Source organism: Histoplasma capsulatum, genomic scaffold (assembly GCF_000149585.1).
Source record: "Histoplasma capsulatum NAm1 scaffold_11 genomic scaffold, whole genome shotgun sequence".
NCBI classification, from domain to species: Eukaryota; Fungi; Ascomycota; class Eurotiomycetes; order Onygenales; family Ajellomycetaceae; genus Histoplasma; species Histoplasma mississippiense.
In genome coordinates this window covers 666,374-687,697 of record NW_001813972.1, presented here as the reverse complement: position 1 = coordinate 687,697, position 21,324 = coordinate 666,374, and the positions used below count along the sequence as shown (strand labels likewise).

Sequence of the window (21,324 nt, the reverse complement as noted above, 5' to 3'; positions counted from 1 at the left end):
CGCTTCCGCTTAGAAAAGATATTGATATTAGTAACTACATTTTTTGTATGAAGCACTTGGGGTCAAGGACGAGAGTTTCTTACATGCCAGCCACCAAGTCAGGAACATCGTAAGTATTGCGGTGTTGAGGCACCTTGAACACCTAGCTATGAAATTACCCAGGCTTGCTGGTGGAGGTGCCAACGATTGATTGCTTCATAGATTGTAGTAGGCAGCAGTGAGGCAAATGGCAAGATGAGTATGAATAGTTTCTACAATAAGAACTTGGTTGAATAATTTTGATCAATGCTTCATCAAGGGGGAAGAGAAAGGGGAAAAGAGGGAAATACAACAAACCGAGATCCTCTCTCATTGGGGAAATATTTAGCACATTCAGAATCAAAGCAGCATCGAAGCGTTTGTGGCTTGACACCCCCTTATCCTGATGAAGAATCTCGAAATCAAAAACTGTATTCACCACTAAATATCAACTGGAACCAGCCAACCAGCCACGCACGGGAAGGAGAGCAGAGATCTATCACCAATCCGACAAGAAGAAAACCCAAAACCCAAAACGCTCCTCTCAAAATCCGCTCCGCCACTCTCGCGTCTTCACCACCTCTACCTCAGCCCTAGGAACTATCTATGGCGGCAGCAAGAAGTGCCAAAGTGGCGGCTGCCAGCTTAGCGAGATTGTGCACGAGTCGCCACGATGCCGGACTGTTAAACTGAGCCGAGAAAGTGTCTGCTCTCCCCCTGGACCCCGCGGCAAGGGAAGGCTATTCGCGTACAAACGGCAAATTGTACAAAGAGGGAGCCTCTGGTATTGGAATTGCGTAATTATTCTTAGGGGTGGTTAAGACATGGCTGTAGACGGTGTGGAAGCTTCACGCGTTTGATGGCAGAAAACGTTGCGCTTATAGTAGAATTATCGCAAGTGAGGAGAAGGGTTTGGTTTTTGCTAGAGAGTATGTATGTATGGATGTATTTGTTTAGCGTCCCAGGAGGGGTGTAAGCAACGCCTGCGCCCCCGGAGTCTCCCGACGGGCATGGGGACGTGCTGTGCTGAAGAGATCTCTATGTATGTATGCACATAGTCAGGGGGAGAACAGGATTTTGTGAGAGAGAAGAGAGGGCGGGGAGCGAATTAATTTATTATTTTCTTTTTTACTTCTTTGCTTTCCACGCACACATTTTCTTGGGGATCATCCTGTACTATGTGTACATCTAATTTTTTGCATTTCCTGGAGAAAGCCCACCAGAGAGGGAGTCCGCGGAATTGAAGAGCTGAATGAGTGCAATTTTCAACTCAATCAGCGAGCGTGCAAAAGCGAAGGGCCACCTGTCGGTTAAATGCCACGGCATCCAGGATAAGATTAGCAGAACTCGTCCGGCGGATTGGATAAAGTTTCCTTCATGGTCATTGCCGTTGCCTTGATGCCGCCATCTTCAGCAGTAAAGTCAAGCGCCTCACTTTCTTATCATTTTTAATTGTTCGTCGGATGGCTTAGCTTCCTGGCCGCAATGGAATAGAAATTTGGCCGAAGAGAAACAGTTATATATTCCTGCGCTCACTTCGCGAGTATCCTTGCAGTCTGGTTGCTAATGCAATCTCGAATCTTTCCTTGCCATATGGTTCTCCTCGCCAGGTCTCTATCATAGCTGTGCCAGGAGGGAAGTCATGCTCAAATATAGGATCTCCCACACCTCGTATATTGGCAAAAATTGTTTGCCTAAAGTGCTGTTTCAGGATTTCAGCTGAAACTCGATGGGGATCTTCCTGATCACGACAAAGAGGATAAAATATTCTGCCATTGAGTCCAGCATCCTCATGAAAGAAACAATTTTATAACCACCCTGACTCTGTTAGCATGAAAGTTGGGACATCTCTGAATGAAATAAAGACATACATCAGGATTTGCTGGAAATATATACTGATTAAGAAGTATATTTAGAACCCCATCCGTCAAGAAACCGCTTTGAACTGAGTGGATTTTAGATATGTCAACAGCATCATCCATATCTGTGATCCGTCGCCCGTAATTGTGTTCTATTCAGATGTTCTCATACTCCAGTGGAAAAATGTTGGCAGCTTCAAATGGGCCCAAATACCGTAATGTGCTGATGGACTGATTTCCCCCAGATATACCACATTTTCCATCCCGGCGACACACCCCTTTGGTAAATGAAGGATAGCAGCAGATCCACTGCGGCTTATCAAACATGCCGTCCAAGGTTCATTGGTCACCTGGAGAGGTGTTATGTGAACCCGACGAGTCCACATGCGAAATATCAGAATGCGGGATTAGCATTAGATGGATGGTGAGTATTGCATAAAACATGCCACTACTATGAACGTCGTAATCTCCAGGTGCAAGGATAATATCAGTGGCAGTTATGGAACAATTAGAACGCTTGCACCAGACGGTCCAGGGGGTTCCAGCAACTAGGAGGACGTTCTCAATGATCCAGAGCATATTCCGTTCGGCCAACGCACCCGCTTGGTAAAATCCCTCTCGGGATCGGCCTGTCAAGCCATCGAAGAAATGAACCTCCGGAATCCCGGGCGGTCGGCTAGCATATTAATCTAGTACTTAAGAAGATGCAGTAGTGAAGATATATCACGAGAGAGGAAGACATCAAGAACTTCATGCAAATCACAGTCTTCGGGAGCGGCTGCGCACAACAGCGGAGGATCAAGGCTCACATGTATGTTGGAGGCTAAAAGGGATTATTAATCATCAAAATGTTTTAAACGCGCGGCTATATCCATTGTCTTGGCAGCTTTTACGGAGTTAGCTCCCCGCCAAAGAAGGTGAGATTCAACATCTGTCAAAGACATCTCCTCCACAGACGCGAACGTTTTCTCACCCCGTTTCTGTGTATCGCAGTGATCTGGCAATCTTAGCTGGATTTGCGTTATTGAGATCGAGGGGTTAAAGAGTGATTCCGGCAATTAGATTCTCCTTTGCCCATTGCACTATTGCCCAGTATGGCTCGTTTATTAACCAATCGACAAGCTGATGAGCTGTGCGTATATGCCTTAGTAGATGAGCTCTGGTGATGATATCCCAGATTGAAGCTAAGATTGCTCAGTCACAAATCTATCATCGCATACCTCTCGGCGAATGACCTCCCAAATACCGCTGCTGCACTCAGGGCGGAGTTGAATCTCACGGAAGAAGACTTCGATGCGACTGCTGTGAAGAAATACGAAACTTTACTAGAGAAAAAATGGACAAGCATTGTCCGCTTACAGAAAAAGGCAAGTCTGTGTTGAAGATTCCCATTCGGTTCATTATATCTACAAATGCAACGTCACAGCGGTGACTAATGTTTTCACAGATAATGGACCTTGAAGCTCGAAATGCCGCCCTGCAATCCGAACTGGATAATCTCACACCGTCCTCCCTTCTCAAACCCAGACGAGATCCGACCTCTTGGCTACCTACGCATCCCCCTCGATACTCTCTCGAATCACACCGCGATACTATAAACTGCATTGCTTTCCATCCAAAATTTTCGTCCCTTGCTTCCGGCTCGGACGATTTCACGATCAAAATATGGGATTGGGAACTCGGAGAATTAGAGATGACACTCAAGGGCCACACTAGAGCTGTACTTGATGTTGACTACGGCTCCCCTCAAGGAATTACTATGCTGGCGTCCTGTAGTTCTGATTTATCTGTCAAACTGTGGGACCCAGCCGAAGGATACAAGAACGTTCGGACTTTATTAGGCCATGATCATAGCGTCAGTGCAGTCCGTTTTATACCGTGCAGAAATTTGCTTGCCAGTGCAAGCAGGGACAAGGACGTAAGGATATGGGACGTAACTACGGGATATTGTGTAAGGTCAATACAAGGCCACACTGGCTGGGTACGGGATGTTTGCCCATCCTTTGATGGAAATTTTCTTTTTTCAAGCGGTGATGACATGACTGCTCGGCTATGGGATATTTCCGCTATCCCGAATCCGGAAAACAAGGTGACCATGGCCGGTCATGAGCACTTCATTGAATGTTGCGCACTTGCTCCTCCTACCTCATACCAATACCTTGCACCAGTTGCTGGTCTGAAAGGGCCTTCATATCCAAAGAGTGCAGCAGAATTTATGGCGACAGGGTCACGAGACAAGACTATCAAAGTCTGGGATGTTCGGGGAACTTGTCTGATGACCCTCATTGGCCATGACAACTGGGTACGGGGGATTGTCTTTCATCCAGCAGGGAAATACCTCCTCTCAGTGTCCGATGACAGGACATTGCGTTGCTGGGACCTGAGCCAAGAAGGAAAATGTGTGAAAACAATCAAAGATGCCCACGACCGTTTTGTAACCTGCCTGAGTTGGGCCCCAGGAGTTGCCAAGGATGTACCAGCTATACCTAGCAACACTGCCAAGGGGGAATCTAGCGAGATCAAGGAAACATCAAAATCTCCTGATATACAAATCCGTTGCGTTATCGCCACGGGTAGCGTGGATCGGAAGCTACAGATATTCGCGGCCTGATCGCAAGTAGCGAATTCAAAATGTCCAATCGCTCATAGCTCATCATGCGGTTTTCTTGCTGCCGTCACTGGATGACTTGCCAACATTGCCCGATCATCGCCACCAAATCGTAGACCTCTTGCGAGATCTGAGTTCAAGTACAACTCCATTCAAACGTTTGATGCTCTCGCTCTGCAGCTTGGTGTACCCTCGTCGACTCTAATACTTGTAAATCGTGAAATGGCGGCTCTGCGCCATGAGATATGAGTAATCCCTGGTAAGCAGACGGGAGGGTATCTTAACTAGTTTGAGTCATATTGCTGGGCTCAATGCTAGTACTATTCGATTTTGGTGGAAGAAGGGAGTATACATTACACATCGGCAGCCTGACATGTCATTTCTCCTTTCCTGATACGATTTAGAGAAGATTTTAAGGGACTATAGGCTCCCAGTGACTTGAATGAATTATTCGCTCGGCGATCTCCCATGAAATGTCTATTTGCTCCTTAGATACCGCATAGATAACCTCCTCTCCGTTGTATAGATCCATCTAGATTGAGGTCACGTGTTGAAGCTTTACATCGCGAAGCTACCTAGGTAACGTCTTTTCTTCCAATGCTAACATGCCCAAAGTAGATACATTTCTATGATGCTGCTCTGCTGTGCCTCCTTAGGACAAAATACCAGCTGTATATTTTTAGGATTTGAGCTGGCGACCTCCAAGTGATCAGCTTTGCCACAATACAGCTCCCTAGACCGACTTCGCGGGGCACGCCTACAAAATTCTGATCGCGATCTTATTGGTCAATGCAGCTTCAAGCCACGGTTCAAGGAATTTTGCCATTAAGCCTCCTGAATATGCAAGGCAAGTCCAGCATCTTCGATTCTTGACACTTGTGATTCTGTCTCCTCTTATTGGACGTGCCACCATCGCCCCTAGCAACGCCTAGCAATTCCAGCATGAATGTCCCTGCACTCGAGGGTGAAAGGGCGACCTGTCACTTCCAGAATCTCAAGTTTCTCCGGAGCTAAGGCCAGAGTATCGTTTCTGTTAAAGTTAAGTGAATGTTCAGGCTCTTTGGTTCATTTAAAACGTGCTCATCCATCCAATGTAGGCTTGGAATCGGCCAGGAGGGAGGGCGGGCGGAGAGAGAGCGTGTTGATGCTTTGCTCCGGAAATTCGCTAAAGCAATCCCTTTGCTTCCTTCAGGAAAAATAGATGACTGGGACCAAAATGTTGTGGTCGTGGCGGCCGTGGGGGTTGATTCATGTAATTATCAAAGGATGGCTGGACCTGGGAAATATATACAACATCATCTACGGAGTAGACCAGCTAAATAGAGTCATCTTTCATGCTGTATTTTTAGAGAGGATGCTCTGATTTGAATCTTATAATCCCGCTACGAACTTCTGTCGAAAATTTAAACGCTGCTTAATTTTCTAAAACCATAATCAACTGCCCACCCCTGGATATATATTTTGATCTGTAGTGTTCGCTGCTGGGAAACAAACACACAGTGCCAACTTGAAGCCAAAATCATGAGTTGGCTTCACGCGCCAATGCTTTTGACTAAATAAGAAACTTGCAAGGGACTTAACCCGCTTAAATCTCACGGCTCGCATCATTAAAAAAAAATTGAAAAATGAAAAAAATGAAATGAAATGGAAAACAAAGAAGAGGAAAAAGAAATGGAAAAATGGAAAGAAGACAATAGGCTAGGAACAAGGGAAGGATATTACATGGAACGAGAGGTGGCATGAAGAGGAGTTGCACGAGGACCTGAAGATTTTAATCCAAACACATCCAGCATTGCCAAATATTCTTCCTTGTACAAGTATGGCAAAGTCACCTGAAGATGCTCAGCATAATTTGGCATCTGCCTCTTCCCCGGGATATCCAAGAGCATTCGGACAACATCCCAGTACTGTGGGAACCACCCAGCCCACTCCCAGTCAAGTATGGCAGTGATACGGCCGCGCTTGTTGACCATGATATTCCTGGGATTTAGATTGCCATGGGCAAAATGGATCGCATGATTGTCAGTTAGATCATGCCGCTGAACACCTTGCGTCAGGAAGTAATTAAACTCCTTTTCGCTGTCGAAAGGCCCCCCCCAACGTGACTCGGTCAGGCCGACGCGGACAGTCGAGCTGTTCATGGCTTCAATTCGCTCGCCCGTTAACATTTGCAGTTGGGTGAGGTATTCAGCTAGTTGATGACAGGTGGATATTCTCTGATCACGGTTTAAATCCGCCCACGCTTTGTTCAGCGGTTCACCGTCTATGTACTCCATCACGATGTACGAGATGTGCTTCTCCTCATCAAACCTGGTGTTGTAGATTTTTGGCACGGGGATGCTTGTGTTGTCCGCAATAAACCGCATGGTATCGATTTCGCGACGGTCATGTCGGCTCTCTTTCAATACACGGTGCTCGTCTAGACGGGTGACTTGAGGGACGCCGATGAAAGAATGCGCAAGGTATTGACCGTAGCCGGCTGATAGGCCCTATATTAGCCTACAATATCAAAGAAGCATGGACCTTCTCTCGACGTGTAGCACGCTATCGTACCTTTGGGAGTAAAGGCATCCATCACGTGGATAACAACGTATGTTAGCAAAAGACCTGGGTCGAGTGGGTGGGGGCAAAAATCCCAGCACGTTTCTTCAATAATATTCCGTCAACCCTGGATTTGGGCCGTTTCATTATTATTTTGCACGCCTCAGCCTGCTGAAAATTTGCTCACCAAGCCTTCGCCTTGCAGGGTATTATGGACCAAATGCGATCCGTCTAGAGCGCTCCTTTGGGTCTAGGGCGGATTTGAAGGATCGCGGCAAGAGACGGGTACCTCTCGACGCCGTTTGCAGAGGCTGCAATGGGAGTCGAGCGTGTTAGCCGGGGTGATTGGATGATCGACTGGCCATCGAAACCTTGCTGAATGTCTGAGCTCCAGATAAGGATGGAGAGCAAGGGGCGGGGCAGAATACTTGTGCGTATTATTGAATTAGCATCACCGCTCCTTTTGATGGAACTTGGGATGGAACTCGGAGGCCTAGGTTCGTTATTATCATCCACTTCCACCAGGTCCATTCCAGTCCAATGAGCCTAAATCCAGCTTCCGTGAAACATCAAAGCTCTGGTACAGTACATACAGTCAGCTACGCGCAGATACGATTTACAAACCCCACCAAACGGAGCCAAAACAGAGTCAAGCTACCATCAACGTACAGATCTAGTTCTTGGAATGAAAGCTAATAGTAACATAATAATATGCAGTGATAACGAATAACCACAGTCCGGGCAGCCAGCGCCAGGATGGTTAACCAGATAAACACCAGTGACCGGTTCACTTCTTCTCAAAATGCAACTCATGTACTGTGCGTTCGCGGAGATCCATGTGCTCTTTATTTTTATCGGAGTTATTCAACCAGAAGTCCGTGGCCCGCAGCCAGCTGATCCAAGTTGGCGTTTATGGTTTGAAACAGCATGAACATATTGGGAAAACAGCTAGGTTTTGGCCTAGGAAGGGCTCAAGTGATGCGTCAACAGTTGAAATGAAAATACTGCCTGCAGAACCAAGGGCAACCATTGATCGGGCCTTTACACAGTAATAATAATGAGCTCTAATAATAATGAGCTCATGCACGATGCAGGACAGGAATACCGAAAACCTTGATTGCACTTGTTGCTTGAAGTGTGCTTCAGTCTAATCTCTCCACGGTCCACCCACATCGCTGCATGACATTTGCCCATTCTTCTGCATGAAATAATCCAGGCGTACTCAGGTCATAGCAAATGACGAAAACGCTCACCATGCCTGTCCACGGATGCGTGTGCCCCGTCCGGCCAAACGCGTTTGTTGAGGAGGGCATTGAATGGAAGTTGGACTGAGGAAATATGACTTTGCATCCCCTCTCACCCACTCCATTCAAATTCCTGGCTGGGCCTGGCCAGCCCGGCTAAATAATGCATACAAAGAGCTTAAACTCAAGCGCGTGGTGAATGGTGAAACCGGCCACACACAGCCATTCAAGAGCGAGTCGACATCCCTGGGAGGTGAAAGCCCCTCCTCCTTCCTGGCAACATGCGAACAATACTCTTTCCCCTCCCCTCGATGGCCCTGAAAAGGGCCTTGCCTCTAGGGCCCGTTTGCGCCACTCAGATCCCATCTTCAAGATTAAGTGCAGGAGTTGGACTTGAACAAGCCGACCAATCATCCCCTGGAGCGTGGAGGACGAAATGCCGAAGCCAAGCTCTGCGGGATGAAATTTTGGTACAGCGCGCCGTATTTGCCACTAAACTGTATATGACCTGCATGTCTCTCCTCTTCCAATCAAACAGGATACCGCTAAAATATATTTGGCGAGAAAGGGTGATAAGAGTTGGAATTAACAGAATCGGCCGTGGCGGTAGCCGGTCCGCTGATTTGAGCTAAGACTGGTTCGCATACCCAAGCCATTGCCAGGAACGTCAAAATCCCTGACTCAAAACGGAAAATGTCCATGGTTACATGGATCTTTGCATCATATTGCACACAGCATGCTTTCTGCGGATTTCCGAAGCTGTTCTTTTTTTTTCCTCCGATTTCATCACTCTCCGCCAGAGGAGGGGAAAATAAGATTAGCTTCACCAAAAACGTTTGAGAACTAAGAAACGCTGAGAGAACTTCTCAGTTATCCTCGCCCACCCTGCGCTTTCTCTGGGAAAAGACCTATTGCCCAAGGGACACCTCGTTAACAAGAGCATGCGGCCATCCATTGGAAGGAAAGCACGTCTTTCTTTTGTCCACGTCTTCTAAGTTACGGGAAATTATGTCGCCGTTGGTTCAAAATTCGGTTGACTACAGTAGCATCATAGTACTGTTCATCTGTTGGGTATTTTATGCTTATATCCTGACACAACTAACAGGAAAAGGAGAATGGAAGGAGGCGAAACAAAGGAAATTGATGAAGCTTTGAAGCAGGGCGATGTGGCGTGTGCTAATGATATAGTTAGATACGCATGTGCTGTACCTCCTTCAGACCATGATATATATATATATATCTACCACAGGTATATAGCTACTTTTTATAACTTTTAAACTTAGAAACAAAAGAAAAAGCCCCCCCTTTTATCTCGCGTTTGGCCGTAGGGCCCCTTATCTTGAACAACATTTTCTTCTTGAAAATATACTAGCAACTTACTATACCATATGCCATAGCACGCGTTTCAATAAAACTCTACTTCCCAGCGAATTCCTTCTAGAATTTCCTCAGTTAATTCCTCAGAAATATAGGGGACGGCATCGGACAACGATACTGCCGGGTCATTCCTTTTGAAAGGCCCTGCTTCTTCCTCTCTCCTGCTCTTCCCCTTCCCGGGATAAAAGGATGGCATGCAAGCTTTTCTTCATTTTGCTGCTTTTCTTCCCCATGTCACTCAGCTTATTCTAACGGGGAGCTGAAATTGATCATGATTCTATCTGGTGAGATGAATGCCATCCGTGGTTCAATGGCATAACCTATCTTGAAAGAAATCCATTATTCAACAAAAACTTCTAGCATCAAGGTTATTCGGTGAGGCCTGGGGAGCAATGTGATAGAGGTGCGCCGAATAGCCCGAAATATTTCTGGCCTTATTTACTCAATGGCATTTTCTTCCGCTCTTGCTTTCTCTTCCATGCTTTTGCCTGCACTTTTCTTTTAAATTTCATTTTCGATCCTCCGGCCCATCCATATATGCCTGCCTGCCTGCCTTCCTAGGTGCTTTGCTCATGAACTTACAGATATGTCGTTATGTTAACTTTCCAGCAATCATTTTTTCACAAACAATTACTTCTATCAACTATTCTAAAGCTTGATTGAGCCGCCACAGGTACAGATGTACAAGTAATAGCTTTATTGACGTCTGCCAACTATGTTATATGTGCAAGGTATGCGCTTTTTTGCTGTACCCGTCATCCAATCTTGCCTTAGCATGCGAGAGTTGTGCTTTAGGATTTACGGATAAATGACCAACGAACGGTGTCGGCCTTTCTTCCTTTTAGGTTCCAAATCATAAAGCACAATATTGCACGACTAAACTTTTTCAGAATATTCCGAGCTCAATAGGAGAAGGAGAAAATGGTATACCATATGACAGGGCCTCACCACCGGGAAATTTAGGGGGACAGATTCAACAGTATGCCCGCCGTATGGTCAGAGAGAAAATGAGCTATGCTCCCTTAATTCAGCATATGCATCCTGTGATAAATGGTCGGGCGGGGAAGGGTTGGTTAGGATGCAGCACACTTAAGGATAACCTGTCCCATTCGCCATGCAGGAATCAAATATCCGATGGAAAAGATAAGGGGATTTGGCTGTCGATTTGCCGATTCGCTCTCCATAACCACGCTGCTGCGATCGATAGAAGAGGCATTTGCTCGTGGCGATAGCTACTATAGTACTTTGTCCAGAAGAAAGGGGAAGTTGCCTGTGATTGGGACTGCTTAAGCCCGGAGTGTAGGACAAGGAGATCGAAGCAAGAGACAAAAGTTGGTAGGGAAACCGCGTGCGCAAGGTGTGAGTTGCGTCCTTGTCATTGCAGATATTTTTCCACATGGGCGAGGTCGTGGAGAAATTTCTTCTCCTGGTTGTTGGGTCAAAAATTTATTTATAGAACGTTAAACTTAATTGCCATTGCGGAGAGGAAGTTAATTTCACTTTGGTTGTATACTTGCCTACGAGAGAAAGGATTGTTCCCCTTGACAGGTTTCCACAGCGAGGTCATTATCACATTTTCTGAGGTTCTGTCAGTCCTACCTGTAGCATGTCTAAAGACCAGCAAACAAGAGAAACCTCCTTTACTCATTGGTTTTGCTGAAAACCCAGGGACCTCAGGGAGCCAAACAGCAGAGATTCCTTTAAAAACTATGAAACCGGCACCCTAATGTGTCTCAGCAAACACGGCATGGTAAATTGGAGATGGTAATAGCAACGTCGTCATCACCTGGTTTTCGAACCGAGTCTCACTGGGGATTATCATTATAGGACACGGAATGGGCTGGTTTTCCCGTGGGGACAAACCATAACAACTTGTAAACCTCATGCCGCCAATTCTTGACTCAGCGGCAGGCAACGGTGGTTTTATTGAATCTCATGTTGAACATTGGAAAATGGTGTATAATCTGTGGTCTGAATTCTAGCAGTAATAATGGCTCTCTGCGATGCAGCCGTGCATGGTAACTTTCGAATAAGATTTTGGCTTGGGTATATCGGAAGGTTTTATCTCTTTGGAACGGAATGAGGTCGCGATAGTAGTTAATTTCGTTGCACCAAAATTTTGAGGGAGCTTGTACGGAGTAGACTTGCCCTTTTTCGCATTCCTTCACATGATCTTGTCTTTTTATTTCTTTAGATCATTACTTAGTAGCATTGTGTGTTTTTCTCTGCCAAATTACTAGTAGTTTATCCCATCACTTTTGTGTTGCTACTTGACTCCGGCGTTCCCTGGTGTGAGGTTATTGAACTTGCCCCTCGTTTTTCTGCCGTGGCCAAAAACTCGTTTTAGTCTTCAATTTCACGCAACCTCTCGTTGTCCTTTCCGTGAACCACTCTTCAGTCGCTGTCTCTCAGCACAACACTCTCAGGAATAACTAGACACCTTTCATTCTGCGAGTCGATAACTCTATCGTGGGTGAACGAAATTTGGTCGCATTAAGTCTCCAGCACAGTATCTCTGAGCCCCTCTGCTATTTCGCACCTGGAATCCGATCAAGGTATACAGGCTGCTTGGCCTTTTCACTCCTGACGATTGCGACGAAAAAGAAATCGACTTCCAAATCTTTTTCTATTTTATTCACGTTTCTTCTTTCTTCCCTTTTACTCCGGTTGATTTTCTCAGAGTTGGGCGCCACTATGGACCAGTTTAAAATGGCGGAGTTTGTTCGTGCTCAGATCTTTGGCACTACTTTCGAGATCACAAACAGGTATGCAGGGAACCACCATGTTGCTCGCCTGGTCGTCATTATCAGTTGGTCGGAGGGGAGAGATGCTAACAGGCCTGATTCATAGATACACTGACCTCCAACCTGTGGGAATGGGTGCATTTGGGCTCGTCTGGTACTCAGGAACCACCCCCCCCCCCTCTCTCTTCCACCCCACATACTTCACAATACAAGAGTTGAATGAAGGAAAAATAGATCAGCTTCTAAGGAAAACTTTCCTGGCATAGCAACTGAAATGACATAGAAGGGCACCTACTGACATTTGCCGTATAGCTCCGCAAAGGATCAATTGACGGGACAGGCTGTTGCCGTGAAGAAAATTATGAAACCTTTTAGTACCCCGGTGCTAGCGAAACGAACATATAGAGAATTGAAGTTACTCAAGCACCTGCGGCATGAAAATGTTTGTGCAATTTGAATTCAGGGTTTAACGTATTTTATACTCTAACATCTTCACAGATTATCAGTTTAAGCGATATTTTCATTTCGCCACTTGAGGATATGTATGAAAAACGGCTTCCTTGGAGTCCAGATTGGACAATTGCTAATGGGCCCACTTGGTTATAATAGATACTTTGTCACGGAGCTGCTCGGGACAGATTTACATAGATTGCTCACCTCAAGACCACTTGAAAAGCAGTTCATTCAATACTTCCTGTACCAGATTCTTGTACGCTCTCCTTCTCATGATCCTCATTCTGCAAAGCCACAACTATTCGATAAATGAATGTGTTTTGAGAAACGCCTCACTGACACCTGCAAAGCGAGGATTGAAATACGTTCACTCAGCAGGAGTGGTTCATCGGGATCTGAAACCAAGTAACATCCTTATCAACGAGAATTGCGACCTGAAGATTTGCGATTTTGGCCTTGCGCGTATTCAGGACCCACAAATGACCGGTTACGTTTCGACGCGATATTACCGTGCTCCCGAAATTATGCTCACATGGCAAAAGTACGATGTTGAGGTAGATGTATGGAGCGCAGGATGCATCTTTGCAGAGATGCTAGAAGGCAAGCCTCTGTTTCCGGGGAAAGACCATGTGAATCAATTCTCTATCATCACGGAATTGCTAGGCACTCCTCCAGATGATGTGATCGAAACCATCTGTAGTGTCAATGTACGCAAATCCAAGAAGATCTAATAATAAATTTTGCATTTCCTTCAAAATATCTGACTGGAATATAGACTCTGCAATTTGTCCAGTCCCTGCCGAAGCGGGAGCGGCAGCCCCTAAGCAACAAGTTCCAGAACGCAGACCCTCTTGGTATGGAACAGCTTTTTCTCCCCGGCACATCAGATGCTGTTGGGACCACTGGATATAAGATATACGAATACTGATTGACAACAACAAAATAGCCATCGATCTCCTCGAACGAATGCTAGTATTTGATCCGAAGAAACGTATCACAGCGGGTGATTCTCTGGCACACGAATACCTAGCACCATATCACGACCCAACTGACGAGCCTGTGGCTGACGAGAAGTTTGATTGGTCGTTTAATGATGCCGACCTCCCTGTTGATACCTGGAAGATCATGATGTAATGCCCAGATCCCCCCCTCGTCTAAATTCTCATCAAATAACCTACTTTCGAAGACGTGATTTCATTTAGCCAGCGAATATCGATGACTAACCCGACTGATCATTGACGGATATTTAGGTATTCTGAAATCCTCGATTACCACAATGTTGACCAGGTAGCACACGATCCAAACAATCAAGTGCCACCCGACACCGTAGAAGGCGCCACCCAACAGGTCGTCTCTTAATTTACAAAAGGACTGAAATGTGAGAGAATAAAATTCGAATACCGACTTAAATATAAATATAAATATCTATATATTTGAAAGTTGAGAGTCGGAAATCACCGCTTTCTCCCAGCGAGTCCTATTGATATACACCCTGCCGTGTTCAATAACAAAAACCAAACGGAATGAGCCAATGCATACCTAACAAGAGAAATTTCACGCCGTTGCGTTCCTTCTTTTGTCGTCTTGCTCTTTCACAGTTAGTCATCATCACTCCTCTTCTTACTGCATGTACCGCCTCTGGCTATCACCTTTAACGGGATCCGTGGCGCCTTAATCTCGTTATACACTCATTGGTGTGCACGAGCAGGCCTCACAAATGCTATACCTTTGCACAATCTCACACAACAAAATTCTATGATAACGTTCTTTTCGCTCTTTCCAATGATCCATACCATTCCGTTGCATAACCGACTTCGGTTCCCTGCAATTTAATAAATCTTTGATGGATGAATCTTCTCATGCGCATACATTCCAATCCAAGTGTCATTGCCACATATTTACTTCTGTGTCGTCATACATCGGTACCGGAATTTTTTGTCTTTGTTATCTTGTTTAATTCTGTGTGGCTTAAGGAGCTAGGGTTTCCCATTTCTTCTTTCCAACGTAGTGTGTTTCAATTGTGGAATGGTCGGACTGGTTGATAACTTCTTTGGATAAGGAGGCGGATGAATAATTACTTCGTGGTTAGAGGGATTACCACATTGCGGTCCTCATCTTTGCTCTTTATTCAATCCCCTCGTCCTTCATTATCCTCTCGACGTCTTTATGACCCCCTTTCTTTGTTGGTCCGGCCTCTTTCTATCCTACTTTCTAACATTCAATAGAGCAACAACTACCTCGCATTATCAGCCACGGTTGTTACATCGACACCTTAAAAGGGATATAGCCCGTTTTTGTTTGCTTGCTATATGTTTTTTCAACCTCCTTTTTTGCTGTTTCTGTTTCTCACTCTCATTTCCTTTTAATCAAGAAGCAAACGATCATTTCATTCTCTGCCAAAGCGTCCGGATTTAATGGAGGATTTTTCTTTTATTTTCTTTTTATTTTTGGTACATATTCTTTAGTTGAAACTAATAGAGATAAGGCGGATCATTCTTGTACGTTAAAAGAGCGCTTAAATTATCTCAGCAAGCTCAGCCGCTTCGCAGGATAATTGCTGTTTTAACACTGATTTAATGATTAGTCATTCTTTTAAACAAGCTAATCTCAAATTGGTAATGAGCTAACCCAAATAAGTCTTTGATCCTGTGATGTGCAATTATCCTGCAAAGCGTCTGAGAAAAAACGGTTCCAGTTTGTTAGCAACACGGGAACGATTTGCTCTATACCTTAGGCATGGGTGAGAATACCAAACCAACTCCATCTATTCAGCATCTCTGTACCACCTTGGGACCTAGGAAAATCAATGTTCTCGCGATGGTATCAATTTTTATTTTCATATTCCCATTTCTTAGATATGAAGTATCACCTCAAAGTCAACTCATTTTTTTTTAAACACGGGAACAATCTGCTATTTACTTGATTTCAATCAGAAAAAAAGTGATCATTTTCAACAAGATACATCTATATTAAATATTGATTTTTTTAATATAAAAATTATATATTTATATTCTTCTTCTCTTTAGCTACAAGCTAAGGTGGTTCACAAATATCAAATATGTATGATGATTGTGTAATTGAAAGTCAAAGTTGAACAATTTGAAGAATCTATGAAAATCTCAACAATCTCCACAGAAGAATGAACTGTTTCTTCTCAGACCCTCTGGCAAGAATTGCTCTGAGCACATGACTTGTAATTAAAGTAGTTTAGTGTCATGCTGCTGCAACCGGAGCCATAGAGGGTCTGAGCTCGCTGAGATAACGTTTAAATACTCCGTATTCTGTACAGATCTGTACTTCTGTACATACGTCTGAGTTCTACCTTACCCACGTGATCTTATCAGACAGCCAATCCATGGATCCCAGCCTACAACATGTGCAGCAGCAACATCATTCTACCATTTGAGGGTAGACCCCGCAATGAGATAGAAAATACGCCTCTTTATTGATGCTTCGCTTGATTTTATTTACTTGCAAGAATTTCTCTCCTTTCCTATCCAAACCCTTGTCGCCCAATCAGACGACCACCAATCCCCCGATTTGAGAAAAGTGCCGGAGAAGGATAATAAGGAAAAAATTAGGGAAGGGATAACGAAGGGCGCTTGGCTTGGGGAATAAGAAGGGTCAAAAGCAGTATATAAAATGCGACGTAGAAAAGATCGCGAACCTATTATCTTGGTTATAGATTTTCATCATGCCAGGTTAGTGAGCTTCCTGTATGACGTCTCCCCGGTCGTTCAATTAACGTGCAGTTATGCAGTGAGTTCGATCTGGGAGACAAAATTTACATATTTACATGTGCATCAAATTCCGTTTGAAAATCTCCACACTGTGTTCTTATTGTGTACTAACTTGACCGGGAAAATGTTGCAGAGGCCCAGAGGTTGAGCACTGCTTCTGCAAGCAGGGAGCTGATGTCCTTGCAAAGAATGATTGGTCTTTATTACCGTTTATGGCGCTGTCAGATGGAGCGCATGCGTACGTCTCCAAAAAATGCACCCTCCTTCTCACGCATTGTCAAAACTTTGTGTTCTTACTGAAGCCCAGATACTAACTTCTATTTTCCAGCTCCACCGAGGACTTCTCGTACTTTACACTCCAGCAGAGCGCATTGGACTCAGAGCCCGCGACCTCCCTCTTCGGAATATCATGCACACGCCAGATAGATTCTGCATCACTGATCAATCGACCTCCTGAAGTGACAAGATCAACGGTCCAGAAAGCGGTTGTGGCTGTGATTGATGAACCCAGGCATTTCGGGCAGCTGAGACAGAAGCTATCTATTGTTACATCCGCGTGGTTTGCGCAGAGGTATGTTTTGGTTGGAACAGTTAGTTCATGGAGGTGGATCTCTAAAAGATGACATAAAAGGTTGATTGGTGTTGGTGTGATCGAAATTGGCTATAAATGAGGATTGGGGTGGGAGATGTCTTTGTTGTTATTTTGTCCTCTCCTTTTGCTGACATTAATTGGGGATTGTTAGGGATTTCTCGGATACGGATATTTTAAAGGTATGTGTCTGATACTTGTGTCCATTGCGAGGTAGAATACGTCGCTCATTTAAGTCCTCTGCTGTCCAGATATTCCAAGAAAGCCTGGCGGAAAGTTTAGATAATGATGAAGGCCAACAGGATGGGATCTTGGGTAAGATACTGTGGAGTTCATTTCCTTTTACTTTGCTAATATTCTGCGGAAAGGCCTTTCGTTACGAGAGATAATCTATGAATTCAAACATCAGACTCTGGTCTTCTTTAAGTGCTTGTTACTTCAACCAAAAGTACGCAATGGACATTGGTTCCCCCTCGGAAGTCACCGAACATGTAGCTTACAGTCTGCTAGATGCTTTTCTTTGGCACCCGTTGCGAACGCCTCTGCATGATCCAATTTTCGCTTATTTCTTTGATACCTGGACTTATTCATCACCTTGAAGATTGCGCGGATCCGTCCTTTGATAGTTATGGGGAGTCTACTGTGAAACCTACGTCTCTCAAGACTAGTGAGAGGAGCTCATGTAAGCCACCTCAGCAATTGGTCGTATGTATTTCCGATTATTGACAGATTATTAGTGCTGGCATATATGGGTTTACCTCTTCAGATCTTCGGCAAGGTTTGCTTCAAAATCCACCCGACCTTTCCACTAATAGATTGGATAGTTCTAAGTTTTTGTTAAGGGAAGCATGTTTGGTCCTTATATACCTCTCCAGCGCCTGGATCTCCTTGCCGATTACGGTACGAAGTCATACGTAGTTGGATCCACCAATTCCCTGTTGTTGCAGCAGAAGGACCGATACAGTGATATTCTCATCAATGTAAGGGTCGCAAATATTTGACATAAAACTATTGGTTTTTGTTGACGTGGGAAATCCATAGCTCGACGAAAATACGATCAACATCTCCTCGCCGTCGTTAAGATCTGCCCTTTCTCTTTCCGCAGCTGATAGGCGATGGATTGATTTTCTCACACAAAGCATCTATGAAACCTGGGATGACGCCCAGCCAGAGCGGCCTAATACCCATGGATATTTGGGTTCCGAAGAATTCATCCGTCTTCAATTTGAAGAGTATCTATTAGCCCTCCTCTCTTGCGAAAAGCTCCATCATGAAATACAATGCGGTTCGGGAACTTTATCACCAGGTTTAGATATTGAAGGGGACCCAGTGTCTGAGTTCGGCACACACTTCCTTGAGCGTTGGAGAACAACGCCGAACTATGCTCTGTTCCACCGGCTCACATCTGATTCTCATTTGTTCTCAATTGTTGAGCCACGCCATCCCTGCGCTGGCGGCCTGGGTATTCATGACATTCAACGACGACTTGCCCAACAAATAGCCGAGTTGCACTTGGATGAGCGAGTTCGTGAGGGTCGCGAAGCTCTCAACAAGCATTTGGCCACTGGCCAAAAGAGAGTAAACTTTGCATTCAACAGTTTCTGGGCTGACATAAACCAGCGCAAGAAAAACGAGCAACAACGGAGATACTCCGAAGAATTAGCTGGGTCTGAGTCGGTGGACAATAAATCAATATCATCTCCCAGAACATCGATTTCGACGATTGCAACCTCCAGCGGTGCAGGACCATGGTCATTCGGCGCCAGAAAAGCACCAGTAGTTGACATTGCACAGGCACAAGCGACCGTCGCTGCGGCGGGACAACGTGCGTCTTCCTATTTTAGTTCCTGGGGCGCGTGGGCAAACGATAGGAGAAAGGAATGGCAAGAGAAGAAAGCCAGCGGCAACAATAGCCCGGTGTCATCGACCACCCCATTGGCTTTTCCTCAGAGCTTATCCCTAACTACCACACAGAGCTCGAATTATCCGGGTGATTTGGCTGGAAAAAACCGCGAGGGGGTACAGGGCAAAGGACACGATTCTAGTGGTTCCGTGTCAAGCCCTAGCTCGAGCTTTAGCCGTAAGGGATGGGGAAACCTACTATGGAAGAGCAGCGGCACTCATAGCTTCGATCCGGATATTCAAAATAATGTTAATCATAACAATAGCAGTGCGCAGATACCTCGAGGAAGCCGAGATTTAAACAGAAGGGATATTAGTATTCCTGATAATGAGAACGACAGCAATCGCACTAATTCCAATGCCAGGATTGACGATGCCATTGCTGTCAGCTCAACAGATAATCCTTCCCCACCCAAGCTACCACCAACTACATTGCCATCGCGAGACAAGGATTCCGTCCCACCGTCGATGGCCATATCTGCGCCCATTTCGCCACCAACCCTCACCGCCGCTGATAAACAACAGCTAAAGGACCAGCCTCTGGAGCCGGCAATTTCACCACTGAATCTCGATGAGCCGGTTCGCTGCGATCCATTTACGGTCGTGGACCTGTCCGCGCCTACCCAGTCGTCGTCGAATAGTGAGGCTACGGAAGCTTTGAAGGCGGAGAAGAAGTAACACCTTGTTTGTTGGATAGGTGAAGGTAATGGATGGCTTAATGCTTCTCGGTAAACCTTCAGCATTAATTCCCCCCTGCGTCACTTTTTTTTCGGTTACACACCCCCCTTTCCATTTTGTTCTGGTTCTCCCTCGGCGACGCATTTCAACAGTTGGGTTTTCTTTCATTTAATGGATGTGCTGTGTCTGTATTCGTATTGATTTTTTACCTAATGCCAGAAACACACTTACCTTTCCTTGCATCTATAGATACATTTCATTAGAATTTGGTTTCTTTTGTTCAGCTTTTATTCTTCGGGCTCGAGTACTTCGCATAATATCGCTGTTTGCTCTTTTCTGTTGGGGGGATGAAAGACCACCTCACCCTCATTCATTCTCTGAAGAATTTTTACGCGATTTGTTTTTTTTATTACTTCTGCATATCTTCGAACTATTGGCATTTTCAAGCAGACGCATGCATCGGCTAATGTTATCAAAAACATCTCTTTTTTCTTCCTGACCCAGTTAAATCAGCTCAATCAATTTCTTCACTCTTAAAACACATTATTAACTACTAATTTCATTACTGAATGAACTGCAAACAAATTTTGAAGCCAGCCTACCCAACTCCCAAGCCAGCCCGGAACCCAAGGGTTTTACTAGCTTATAGGTACCAACCTGGTCCGAGTTTTATGGGGAAGAACTCGTTGACGGTGGTAGAAATGTTTTCCACAAGGGTCAACTGCTCCATAGGAGTGTTATTTTTCTGTGGCTGACCAATTGAGCTCAGGCCCAGCTGACCGCTTGTTTAGTCCAGTTGATGGGGAAAAATGTGACTTTCGACTGTGCGCTTTCTTGAAAAATTTTGAAAAAAAAAAAAAAAAAATACAAAAAAAAAATTAAGATAAATAAATAAAATAAAATAAAATTTGTTGGGGGGGGTGGGGGGGGGGAGGGGAGGGAATTACAATGTTGTAGAGGATTGTGAAGTCCTAGGAAAGGGTAGGAAAGGGTAGGACCTTTAAGGGGCTAAACTCTATCCCCGTTTGTCCAATTCAAACCATGTTGATGCTCAGCATATTTGATTTTGATCAATCACAACCTCAAAAGTGGGCTTGGTTAGTTAACCATCCATGCGGCCCGACCACCGTAGAACCATCGATTTGTGCCGGGGAAACGGAAAACGAGAGTGTCATATTATTAGAGTGTATAATATTAAATACAGATAATCTATTTACGGAGTTGTGGAACGAAAAAGAGGCAAGCCCTTAACAGTTAGAGAAGGCTAAGAGAATTGATGCCTCGAGCTTGGTTGTTCAAGTCCTGCATTCTACGGTATTTTCCTTTGGGTTGATCTGACTTGCTGGGAGTCCATTCTCAAAAAAATTTTATTCTCATTTACCAAATATTTACTGATTGATAATCTGGTGATGAGAGCTCCTGTTGAAACCGGAGAATAAATGAAAATGAAATGATCTGAAACCGAGACCGGGGAAAGAGATATATTCATTTGAATCCCTCTCAATGAAGAGTGAAATATCCTCATAGGGACAGACACTGTTCATTAACTTAAGAGTCTAATTGTGTACACA

The 21,324-nt window shown here is 44.9% G+C and overlaps 4 protein-coding genes across 4 annotated transcripts; 3 read left to right on the top strand and 1 right to left on the bottom strand.

The window, feature by feature from the left end:
- Positions 1–2,629: 2,629 nt before the first annotated feature.
- HCAG_08453 (nuclear migration protein nudF) lies at positions 2,630–4,488 on the top strand (the record flags this gene model as incomplete). Its single annotated transcript, XM_001536621.1, has 3 exons — positions 2,630–2,688; positions 3,076–3,226; positions 3,325–4,488. 3 exons carry the CDS (start codon positions 2,630–2,632, stop codon positions 4,486–4,488), a joined length of 1,374 nt encoding a protein of 457 aa, XP_001536671.1.
- A 1,715-nt stretch (positions 4,489–6,203) lies between these two features.
- On the bottom strand, positions 6,204–7,060 carry HCAG_08452 (predicted protein; the record flags this gene model as incomplete). Its single annotated transcript, XM_001536620.1, has 2 exons — positions 6,204–6,964; positions 7,039–7,060. The coding sequence occupies 2 exons, from the start codon at positions 7,058–7,060 to the stop codon at positions 6,204–6,206; spliced, it is 783 nt and encodes a 260-aa protein (XP_001536670.1).
- Positions 7,061–12,356: 5,296 nt separating this feature from the next.
- HCAG_08451 (mitogen-activated protein kinase HOG1) lies at positions 12,357–14,203 on the top strand (the record flags this gene model as incomplete). Its single annotated transcript, XM_001536619.1, has 9 exons — positions 12,357–12,412; positions 12,498–12,545; positions 12,704–12,833; positions 12,890–12,933; positions 13,001–13,100; positions 13,195–13,551; positions 13,620–13,698; positions 13,791–13,974; positions 14,095–14,203. The coding sequence occupies 9 exons, from the start codon at positions 12,357–12,359 to the stop codon at positions 14,201–14,203; spliced, it is 1,107 nt and encodes a 368-aa protein (XP_001536669.1).
- A 2,283-nt stretch (positions 14,204–16,486) lies between these two features.
- Positions 16,487–19,753, top strand: HCAG_08450 (conserved hypothetical protein; the record flags this gene model as incomplete). The annotated part of the gene is made up of 8 exons (XM_001536618.1): positions 16,487–16,545; positions 16,718–16,822; positions 16,913–17,155; positions 17,328–17,355; positions 17,425–17,488; positions 17,911–17,951; positions 18,016–18,153; positions 18,215–19,753. 8 exons carry the CDS (start codon positions 16,487–16,489, stop codon positions 19,751–19,753), a joined length of 2,217 nt encoding a protein of 738 aa, XP_001536668.1.
- Between the last annotated feature and the right edge of the window lie 1,571 nt (positions 19,754–21,324).